The 12678-nt window shown below is 32.7% G+C and overlaps 1 protein-coding gene across 4 annotated transcripts; it reads right to left on the reverse strand.

The window, feature by feature from the left end:
* Positions 1–764: 764 nt before the first annotated feature.
* On the reverse strand, positions 765–12422 carry LOC120348780 (desumoylating isopeptidase 1-like; the record flags this gene model as incomplete). 4 transcript variants are annotated; one of them, XM_039444936.1, is given in 4 exon segments in its annotated part: positions 765–856; positions 2865–2957; positions 5848–5935; positions 12190–12422. In XM_039444936.1, coding segments are annotated over 3 exon segments (270 nt in total), but the record flags the coding sequence as incomplete, so codon positions are not given.
* Positions 12423–12678: the final 256 nt, after the last annotated feature.

Raw genomic sequence — 12678 nt, forward strand, 5'->3', positions numbered from 1 at the left:
CACGTTCTCCTAACTCAACGCCATACATTTTTTACCTCTGTGGCTTAATGTAGGATCGGGTGTAGGTGTTTCCGGTTCCAACTGACCTTGATGAATAATTCAAGCTAGGTTGAATTAATGAAGACACACTTTTCAATGTTTGCAAAGAGCTCGACTATGGATTTTATGTGTGCCTTGTGACTAATGGTCATAATGAACGTTTATACGGTTCTTGATAAAACTGTATGAGTTGCTTCTTCTCCTGAAATGTGCTTTTCAACTTCAACTTAAATGTAACAAATGTTTTAAATAGTTGAAACCGCGATATTAATTTGTAAACACACCGTAAAGAACATATTGATACGGATATTGATTTAATTGATTGTATAAAAGTTCAATATGACTACCATTAGCCACATGGCGCACATCAAGTCCATAGTCGAGTTCTTTGCAAACATTGATGAGTGTATCTTCATTAATTTAACCTAGCTTGAATTCATCAAGGTCAGTTGGAACCCGATACACCTACACCCGATCCTACATGAAGCCACAGAGGTAAGAATTGATTTATTCAGCCAATACTGACGTGTTATAACATTGTTTGATATTTTCAGTAGATTTCAATTCGATTGGTGGAACAGAAAGAGGATGTAATTAGAAAAAGAAACCCTAAAAATATGAAGAAGTTATAAGATTGAAATATGAAGAAAACATGACATATGGAATGATAATGGAACATGGTGTAATATTGATGAAAGAGCAGAAGCGAAGAAATGTATACTTACTGGATCACATATTGATATTCCGTCAGAGCCGAAAAAGTGCTCTTTGCCGTAGATTACAATACTAGTGTGCCAGATGCCCTCAACTACTTCGCCTGCAACAAACATACATTTTATAAAATAAGTAGAACACTTATATAATCGATTTTCTCAAGATTGACTGTTTAATAGAAATAATGATAGACTTGTATACAATAACTCATCAACATATCACATGAGAAAGGTTATTTTTCAAGATATTTTTCTAGGGGCACTCCTGTGTTTGGGATGGACTAGTTAACTGTAAGTCCCGGCTGCCTAATAACAGTCAAGTTAGAGGCCATGAAATTGATCAGTTGCGACTTAAAAACTCTGCCACCAGACCTGAGCCAGCCAGGTCACTCTATATTATTAATATTATTTCTATTATTATTATTATTATTATTATTATTGTTATGAGAATGAGTGACAGTTGACAGTTTGTGAATCATGCTATACAAGATGTAGCAAAAGTAAACATGGAAATTCATCGTTTGTTGAAAAACTTGTTTGGTGAATAAGATTTCATGTGATAGCTATTAAATTTAACGCTAAATAATGCTCTAATACTAAACAAATGAATTTTTTATGAATACCAAACAATTTTTGGTTACGATGAGATGATGAAAAATACGATTTATAATCCATGTGATGGTGGATGGTGATGATTTTGTTACAGAATGTAGAATATAAAGATGAAAAAGGTTATTCATAAAGCAAAACCAATATGTTGTTATCACAAGGAATCGAAATTATTTATTTACAATCTTGCATTCTTCGCATGAGCTTCAAATGTACTGAATATACATAGTCGCTAAATGACTATGTTTTTTGTAACTATGGTTAACAATAAATACTTATACAAATTGAAGCTAATAAACGATTATCGAGATATATTATTGATTTTGTAAAGCTTTCAATGTGCTTTCTTTTGCTCTCTCCTTGCGAATTATAGAATTAAGTTCCTAATAGTGAATAAGCTCCAGGATTATTCACTACCTATAGGTAATGGGTAGGATGATGATGATGATGAGAGATGAAATGATTGGATATTAATCTTGATTTGTGTAACACTAATAATTAAAATAATTAAAAACATGAAGAGACAAAAATGGGAACCTATTAGAAGTAGAAGAATAAGTTGACTAATCTAAATGCATTAGGAATAGAAAAATGAACAAAAAGGCGAACCTATTAAAATTAAAATAATAAAAGGACAATCCTGAATGTATTTGAAGTGAAATTGACAATTATCGTTTTGAGAGATTGAGCAATTTCAAATATCTTGGATCCATCATAACAGACGACAATAATGTTGAGACTGACATAAAAGCAAAACTAGCTGCCGCAAACAGATGCTATTATGCTCTGACCCAATATTTGAGATCCAAAACCCTGTCCAGGAAAGTGAAAATACAAATATATGAAACAGTCATAAGGCCAATTGTTTTGTATGGAGCAGAGACATGGGTTTTGACAAAGAAGGATGAGGATCTATTAAATATTTGGGAGCGAGAGATTTTGAGAAAGATATTTGGCCCTGTATAAGTTAATGGTGAATGGCGAATACGATAAAATCAAGAGCTGCGTGATCTGTACCAGAAATGTCAAATTGTTGACGAGATAAAACTGAGGCGTTTGAGTTGGCTGGGACACGTTGAGAGGATGAGTGACTCAAGAATTGTAAAAAAGGTCTTCAGGAACAACCCAGGAGGGAGAAGGCTGAGAGGACGTCCGATAAAGCGTTGGCTGGACGATGTGGAGGACGACATTAGGAAGCTGGGTGTCAGGGGATGGAGACGTAAGGCTGCCGATAGAGACGAATGGAGAGGCTTTTTGAAGGAGGTCAAGGCTCTGAATGAGCTGTAGCGCCAAGGAGTAAGTAAGTATTTGAAGTGAAAAATGTAAATTTGAAGAATCACAGAAAAAGCCACACAAAAAACAAAGACAAAGAACAATCATCAATAAACAAAAGCATAATTAGAAATCAATAATAGATTACAGTCAATAAATTACTGCAATAGTTAGTGGGATCATAACAGTGCATGGCTCACACTCATTTCTTTCCAAAAGACACAGACTCACAAGACTTAACATTCCTGCTATCTTCAGTCTCACTGGAAGAATTCATATTATTTTCAGCGGATCCGGATGTATTTGTGCCATTCTTTTCTTCATCTGTCAACCGAGCATTTTGGAAAAATTGCAATGAAAATGGTTTGTATCAATTGGAGTGCAAAAAATTATGATTAATGGAATAAGTTTTTTTCGATTTTTCATAAAAAACATTACATTTATGAGACTTTTATTCGAAATCAGTTAAAAACAGATTTTTTTCAATCTTAGTATAAATTTCATTAATGAAGCGTGTGTGTGTTTTTTATACATTGTTAATTCCATTGCGATTGATAGAGTAAAAGGTGAATGTGATTGTAAAATTTATAGGATACAATCGTTATGGAAGAAATAACTGACTTAATATAAAATGTAGAAAAATCTAATATTTTTGTATCAATTTATGTAATGTACAAGAGTACAATTATCAGTGGATGATGCGATAATCTCAACAACAGTTTCGTATAATTTACAACTGAATTAATTGGAGATCATTATTTGGAAATATTTGTATTATTTGGAAATAATACCAAACAATTAAGACAATAAATGTTTATTTGAATTACACAGCTATAGTTTGATATATTGATCACATAAATAGTATTATGTAAGAGTGAATTGACATATTCTGTAGAGTCTATTGCTACTGTTAATTTATCTTCGATTGCGTAGAGTGTATGACTTGAGTCATCTACTGCAATGTTATACTTGTACTGATAAAATTCGAAGAGAAAGCTTCTTTTGTTCAACTGAAGTGAAATGTTGGTGAGCGAAGATTAATTCGAGCTAATATTTGTACTTTACTCTGAAAACAAACATTCCGCGTTCAATGACTTTGAACTGGTACCCAGTAAGAATTATTGTCCACTCGACTAAGATTTCAAATTCGAAATTAGTAATCGTCATCATTTTGTCAGCACAGATAAACCAAAGCCTAATACTGTAGAATTATCTGAATGAGATCTTCTGAAAAGATTCTTCAATTCTGACTTTCATTTTAATGCACTACATTTCTGACTTCCAATGTATTCAATTTTATGAATTTTAAACCATTCTGATCCGAATATGTTCTAATTTTAATAATTTGAAATTTCCCAATCAATTTAATTAATTTGTATTAGGAAGAAGTAATGGAATAATCGAATGACAATTCTATCATCAGATAAAATTTTTTATAGATTAATTCATTCTGTATAATATTTACCTAACTTCTATAGAATATAAAATGTACACAAACATTTTCGTACTGGAATCTGAAAATTGCAAAATACGATTATAAAATTCGGAATTTCTAACTCAGTGAATATCGCAGCCCACAATAAACCGACCATATTTCTTCTGGAATTTTTCCAAAAATATTCTCTACGTGGGTTTGTCAACAGGAACTCAATTTTTTCAAATTACAAGTAAATATTCGAATTCTTGAGTAGAACATCACCAGATCCTTGTTCAGAAAAATTCCACAGCGTTTTCTTACACAGAAACTAGGTATGCGTTTTGGCAATAGATGGAGAATTTCAGTGATCAGTTTCAAACTTATTTTAAGATCTTGACAGACATCTCAAAAATGAACCACCTACCATTTCTAGATGAATGGAGCATGACAAGCTTTCTAGCTGATCTTAAATAACATATTTAGCACTAATATGAATAAATATTCATTCGGCACCATGCCGAACATGATAATGTTTCATATTTCAATGTTTTTAAGAGGGTTGATCGTATGATTTCTTAAAAATACATATTAAGGAATATGTAGTACGATAATGTATAACATACATTTTGATTATTACAATTATAAATTTTAGTTAGGAATCAACTAATTCGTTTTTGTATTTAACAAGACACATGAGGCATTTGAAAATATGGATAACCTCTCATGTTCAATAAACAACTTATAAAACTTCCGTAACTTCCATGAATGTGATAATTTTTAGAAATTATAAAAAATGCAAGGAAACCTAGTTACTTTCCCATGAATTACAGTTTAATTACTGTACATAAAAGAGACAACAGACCCACTGTAAGATTAGCTACTAAGAGATAGTTTGCAACAGCAATTGAGATTATTGAGATATTTCACATAGTATTTATTCTATTATAATTTTATTAAGATCAAAGTTAATGAGTCAAAATAATAATTATTATTATTCTTATGGCTTTTATCGGCAGAGAGATCCTTTCTCTACTAAGAGATAAACAATATTAGATTAGCTACTAAGAGATAGTTTGCAACAGCAATTGAGATTATTGAGAAATTTCACATAGTATTTATTCTATCATAATTTTATTAAGATCAAAGTTAATGAGTCAAAATAATAATTATTATTATTCTTATGGCTTTTATCGGCAGAGAGATCCTTTCGGATGTTCTGCCTTGCCGTATTACCCAATGTCATTTCCTATCAACACTCAATTTAATAGGTTATAAATGTATTCGGTTCTTCATGTTTTCTCACTAGAAATCGCACTTCAACTTCATGAGTTTTTATTTTATAAAGTTTAAGATCAAGAAAACTATTTTCAAACACAAATTCACATTTAAAAAGCAAACGAATAAATATGTTGATGATAATATTGAACTGAAAATTTCACATTAGTCAAACTAATTGCATACATTTAACGAATCAAACTTCAAACTTAATAGATACTGAATGCATGGAAGAGCTAATGCAAGAAAGTGATCAGAGTATGATAAAACATAAATTCGCGGGAAATACGCCACAAGCATGTTAACAGTATATAATCAAGGAAACAAATCTCAAACTCAATAGATACTGAATGCATGGGAGGGATAGTACAAGACAACATCTTCTAGATTCAGCAGAATAAAAAATGTAGATAGTATTATAATGCAGTAGAAAATAGATAACGCATCAACCATCTCAAAGCAAAAATAATGAATGTGGCCATAAACTTATAGACAATATAGTTAGAAAAATGGAATAGTTACCTATAAGGAATGGAGATATAGCTGGAGCTAATCCTTTGCTCAGGTCATAAATGTACAAGGTAACTGGAGTTCCGTCTTCACTCATTTCCTGTGAAAAAAACAATATTAGGTATTCAAAATGTAATCACAAACTTTCAGACATAATGTGTTTAGTTATTTGGTAGGATTTGGTATCTAATATAGAGTCAAGATGAAGTCTAATATAGTATATTACAATGAAATACAAGTCAATCAACATTTTTCATTACATGAATTTTCCAAACAAGCCACTTTCTATAAACAGGATATTACAGGAGACACTTGATAGAAAGAGGCTCTTGGTGAGAAATTATGCTTCTTTAATACTGGACATGATTTCACTAAATTAAGTCCTCCTATATAGAGTTATCTATTAAGATTCAGTGAAAAGGAAGAATGGGTGACATATACAGCTGACCTAACAGTAATGAAAAAAAAACTACTGATACCGTATATTTTTACTATTAGTATAGCACCTGAAGCTTTAGACCTTGCATAAAATTTTCTCAGGTTTATTTAAAACTTTTTGTAGTTAAAATGTTTTGTTAGTATGTTTTAAGTATTCCCTATATATTTTAAGGGTGGGGACTCTCCCCCCCGTGGGGCGGTAACCCCCCCCCGTAAGCCATAACCGGAAAATAAAAAAAAAATAACGGAATCGTATTATTTGAAGAAAAAACTTCCTTACGACTTTTCCTGAAAATGCTTTCCCTTGGAGTTACAGCGGTTTGAAAATTTGAATTTTCACCCCTCAAATCCACGGTTTTCCCTTAATAAATCGAAAAGTACACGTCAGAAAATGAAGTTTAATGGCTTAAAAGAAAGCTAATTGAAACTGGAAAAAAATCAGCTTTTTTTTGCGGCTATTGGGAAAATAGTTACAGTTCATCAAAGATGGCGCTGTCACTGACAACTCTCATTTTTCACTCTTTACCCCCAATTTTCTCAGAAATGGCAATTTGTACACAAAAAATTGTAATGACCTTTTTTTAATATTTAAATTTGCTTCAATTTGAGACCAGTTGAGGTCTCTAACATTCTTCAAAGGAAAGTTATGACCAAAAAAAAAAATTCTTTTTTTTGGCCGGAAGAAAATGGCCTGTGGAAAGCGAGGGAAATTTCCGAACTGAAAATCCAAATAGCAGGTGCTTAAACATATAATTTCACATACTCACACAAATTTTGATGTACTTGCTAAGTACACTTTTTGATCCAGACAATTTTATGTAATTCGAAACGTGCATTTTTTCAACGAATGTTACAGTTTTCCAGAGAAAATAAGAGTGGGAAATGTATTCAGTATACAATAAAATTACGCATATGTTTGCCGCCATTTCCACGAGTTTTCCGAAACTTTTTTTCCCCGTGTAGGACCCGCGTATCTTATAATATGGCCATTTTTAGCCCTAAATTAAATTTTAATTGCTCCAATTTTGTCCATAAATTTTAAGCTGAGGAGTCTTGTATTGAAAAACAAAAATACTAACGACAAGTAATGTTTTTATAAATAAATTTTCAGCATAAAAATTTTGTTTTTACTTCTCTTTCGTTATAAAAAACAAGTATTTTATCTTCGGCGCCCTGCTATGATGCCGATCATAGAACGTGTTCGCTAGAGAGGAGTCTGGATTTCTATTGTTGTTGGATACTTGCGCAGTAGGGTACAAAAAAATTTCGAACGCGGTAATTTACTCAAGGTTTTGTACCGTGGTTAGCAACTACTATGGGAGACGATAATACTGTTTGAATATTTTAAATAATGTAACTTTTTAAACAATTTAAAAAATTGTAAAAATATTTTATTTATTGATAAAGTGTACTTTGGTTTCATTAATTATTGTTTCAAATTATTTTTTATATCGGTACCCTTCAAAATAAAAAAAATAAAAAATTTCATGAAAATCGAATGTAATTTAGCACTTTTGCCCTTAAGGGTTGCCCTTTGACCCATAAAATTGCAGGGAAAATTAGATTTATAAAATGTTGTTCTAATTCTTTAAGTTGCTTCCCATTAAAGCAACATTCAAATAAATTTTTATGATAATTTAACGCTACATACACATTTTGCCCTTAAGGGCTGCCCTTTGGGTTTGGATGATGGAATATATAAGTTTCAAACATTTCAATTCATTTTTAAATCGCTGCCCTTTTAAACACACGCAGTAAAAATTTTATTGAAATATAACGAAAGTTACCAAATGTTGCCCATAAATGTGCCCTTTTTAACCCTTACGTTGGGCTCATTTTGTATCTCACATTGGTATTTAACTAATTTTTAATATTTCAAAAAAATTTGGGCCTTTAATTAATTATTTTCGCATTTTTTTCGAAATTTTATAACTTTTTTTATTTTACCCATTTTTACCCCTTTTTTAACCCTTAAAGGGTTAAATTCAATTTTCCCCGCCCTGAAAACTTATAGCGTTTTTTCTACACATCCTAACGAACAATTTGAGCTATTAAAGATTAAAATCGAGGCTGTGGTTTTTTTTTGTTTCACTTTTCGATATTTACGGTTTCAGGTGCTATACTATATTGTAGAGTCATATGAGCTATTGCTGAACTTTGAATTTTGGAACTGTGTTCAATATTACTCAACTGTTAGTACATTGAGATTAACCGATACAGTATAAGATCAATATACTTCATAAATAGAGCGAAAAAATACAATTTTATTAAAAAAAGGAATAGGCAATTGCTAAAAACGTCTATTATTCATCAAGATATTGTAGAATAGAAAACACTTTTTTCATCTTGAACATTGAATCTTGGCTCAAATATACCATAAAGCCACTTGAAAAAAAGCCAACAAGTGCAGTGAAAGTATTTTCAATTTAAGTAAGGTTAAGACACCGATTCAAAATGGGGTCAATGGAGATGTGTCAAGGTTGATGAGCAGTAAATGTGGGTTAATTTCACCAATTAACATAAGCTGATATCTTTTTAATTATTGAGGTTCTATTTATTTGAAAAAAATGTAACTACACTAAATTGAACTAAACTTTTGTATTAGAATAGCGTAGGGATAATTCATTGGGAGAGTTCAACATTTTAAAATGTTGATCCTGAACATGATTATAATCCAGCCATTTTGTTAATTATAAATTAATGAGTAAACAAAACTAATTTTCACAAGAATGGAGAGAGCAATTCCGTTTTCACAATAATGTGCTTAGTTAGTTGTCACAACAAACTTCCCAACAGAAAATGAAAAACTGTTAGTGAGAGAAAATTAGAGTAATCTAAGAAAACAAACGCATAAAATGATACTAGTCATTAATAAGATGAGGGTGCAAGAACTGAAAGTAATAAGATAATACAGTTAGGATGTATGAAAACTGAAAACATTTCAAAGATAACACACAATGATGTTTCATTCATCTGTTAGAAGAAAAAAAACAAGCAATCGATAACATGGATGTTTATCTATTCGAAAAGATGGTACGGTAGCGTTTGAGATAATTGTAAGCTGACAATAACACCACGTCATACTGTTTACCTGATACAAAGATGTTATCTCATTAAAAACAAGACGTGAAACTTGATGAAGATCAACCAAACAGAGTTTCCCAGCTAGTTGATAATTTTGTTTCACAACGGTAAATAATCAAAGATTGATAAAAAGCAGCAAATCAACTCCACACACTTTCCAACGAATCACTTCAAAGAGCGGAACCGTCAAGCAGAAATCCAATAATCCGACTGGACGTTGTTATTTACGTCGGTTTTCGAATGCACATGTTCACGACATTGTGTGGGTTGGGTTGAGTAGTGCAGAACCAACAAAAAACTAAAAAGAAACAGTTGCGCAGAACTTAAAGCACAACGAGAAGGTGAAGAGAATGAAGAACATTAAGAAAAGACGAAGAAGAGGTTAGGTAGAAGTAGAAGCTGAGGTGGCTAAAAATAAATAAAACGCTGAGGTCGTCCAGCATTAACTCTCCTTCTCAAATTATACCACCTATTCATTTCTGCCTCCTTATTTCTCATCTCAAGCCATGGTCATAATCTAGAAATAGCATTACTGCGACAACAAGGCTGCACTCAATAATTACCATTGCCAAATAATTATTGAAATTTCAACAAGCAATTAATTACAAAATACTCGACTTGACACCAGAAGACCAACTAATGCTCACTGGTTAAACGTTATTACAACTTTTCAAGTCTGTCTTACTTTTAGTTATCCGGTGGTTCGGAGTTCACCTAAAACTGCAGATGAATGAAAAACAATTTTTACAACTAGACTGGCCACGTTCAGTGCAAAATGCGAAATGCTTTATTCAAATTTGAACATCGAATGTTACCTTATTTGAAGCGCCGCCTTTTAGACAGGGAAAGTAGATTATGAGAGTAGATGGCTGCCGATGTTTTTCATTAACATTATTGACATAATAAATTCAAAAATTCAATTGATACTTTTGTGGACTTGAAATTCTGTGTCAATCAATTCAACATTTCTACATAGCTTTCAGTTTATCTATGCTAAATTAAGGTTTAAAGCAGTTTTGAGCGAAGGCCTGCAGTTTTTTCCTGAATTGTAAGTAGTTCATATTATCAAATAAATGACTTAGGGATCTGTATAGATGGGAAGTGAGATAATTGAAAGCATTGGCCGCAGTCTCTGCTTTTCCCGTCCAAGCGTCAGTTCAAGATCAGCTAGAAATGATAGAAGTTGCTAGGTAAATTGCAACATAATTTATATCTATTGTTTTTATGGAGCCTTGTGTAAAACACTGCTGTTCGCAAGACGGTAACGGGAGCAGAAGTTTTAGATCATTGTTGGATTATTGAAATCATCACCACATCCATCCATGCAATTATGTACTTTGATGTATTTTTCAAAATACAACTGAAACCTACTTATGAAGGATCGCTAAGTTTGGTTTTGGTCAGACTGTTGAAGTCTCTTCATAATAATGATCAATGAGTTGGACAGCAACGGCTCAAATCTATTGTTTGCGTATGATACATCCCTGCTGTCATCAGGTGCGGACATTCAGCAGGTGTTTGATATGACAGCGGAACATCTGCAGTCTTCAACCCTTTGGTTTGGCTGAATGAGAACAAGATCCAGCATATCATCTGTAGTCTGTCACGATGTGTGCCTGGTGATCAATATCCTGTGAAGTTGCTAGACTTTGCCTTGGACACAGGACTAAGCTCAAGCTGGGCTGGCCACATTCAGCCACATTGTTGCAGAAGCTGCGGGGGGGGGGGGACATGTGACGGAGGCTTACATGGTCGTGATGTAATATAGCCTACTCTTTTGCCCTGTCATAGCACCTATGGTTTGTGGGGTCATTCAGCTAAGGTTATGGACGTAGTGAAGCTGCAAAAACGGACTGCCTGGATAGTGACTGTAATGACTGCAAGTGAACATTGAGCACACTGCAAGCCCATTTTTTCTAGACAGGGTATTTTGACAATTGTCAGCCATTTCTTTTTTTTCTGCCTGATGTACATGAAAAAGAACCAACAAGACTTTGTAACCCGGTTAGATTTGCATCACCAAATGCTTGAAGGACAGAGTCTACTACAGTGTTTGGAAGCTTCTAGACAAAAATTTGATCGTCAAGACTTAATTTTGGCATGTTAGAAATAAAGTATTATAGTTTGAATCTGTGATTTATCCCACACATTGCCATACAGCATACAATAAACCATATCTTTAAACTGCTTTAACAACAAAACCTCAGACAGACAACACCAAATACCCTGTAATAATTGGTGACTCACTACTAAAAGGTGTGTAAGATGTACGGTAATATTGGGAGAAAATTGAAAACAAGTAATTTGTTATATTGCATCTACGCTAAGAAGTGAAATGAAAATTCTGTATTTAAGGTTCAAGCAATAAAAGGAAGGCGATTGCTAAAATGATACAAACCCAGTGTGCTCGTGAGATCATAATGGAATATGCTGTAACTGTGATGAAGTTATTATCTTATGCTTTGTAAGTGAAAATAATACGGTACGCCGTAAATTGAATGTAATAAGAACCAATACAAATAAATGCACCAAATCATTCAATTAAGATAACTTGAATAACAGTAGAACTCATATAAATTACAATGAATAGCTAGGTACAAAGCTACTTTAATCATACAGCCAAATTATTTTTTTATTGTGTAATTTTTTTTTGGAAAAAGCAAACTTTTAAAAAAATCTGCAAGGCTGACAAGCACTAATTACCCAAAAATTAAGTTACATCATATTTTAGGTTATAAACTTGAATTATTGATATATTCATGCAATAACCCAATAACCAATAACCAATAAGATATAACACACTAAAATATAAAAATGAAGAAAATTACTTACGTGGTATTTCTAAAATTAACAATTTCTCAAAGATATTATCACAGATAACTAAATTTGGTGGAAAATGACACAGCACAGCTCCAACTCAGTGTAATTTGTTTTGTTCCATGTTGTTCTAGATCTAGATCTAGAATCCAGAGATCTAGGATCCAGAATCCAATAATGTTCTGGAAAGTTCTACCACAGAATAGGTACAGAATGGAAACTTGTAAACAATCGCCTATCTAACCAATGCTTTTTACATGACGCCAATACTAAACACGTCACATACCTTGGGAAGTTCCAATCCTGGACTTCTGATTGGCTCGTGGAAGTGAATGAGATCAATTGATCCGGATCATTTAAGTGATCCGAACCTACCACCAATACTAATAGTGAGGTTCACGTTATAATGGCAGTGGATAAAGATAGGAGAATAGCGATGCCGATTCTCTGCATTGATTAATTTTATATTTCTACACAGTCAAAAACATAATTGGCATCGTTGTG

This window comes from Nilaparvata lugens, unplaced genomic scaffold (genome assembly GCF_014356525.2).
Source record: "Nilaparvata lugens isolate BPH unplaced genomic scaffold, ASM1435652v1 scaffold5819, whole genome shotgun sequence".
Lineage (NCBI taxonomy): Eukaryota > Metazoa > Arthropoda > Insecta > Hemiptera > Delphacidae > Nilaparvata > Nilaparvata lugens.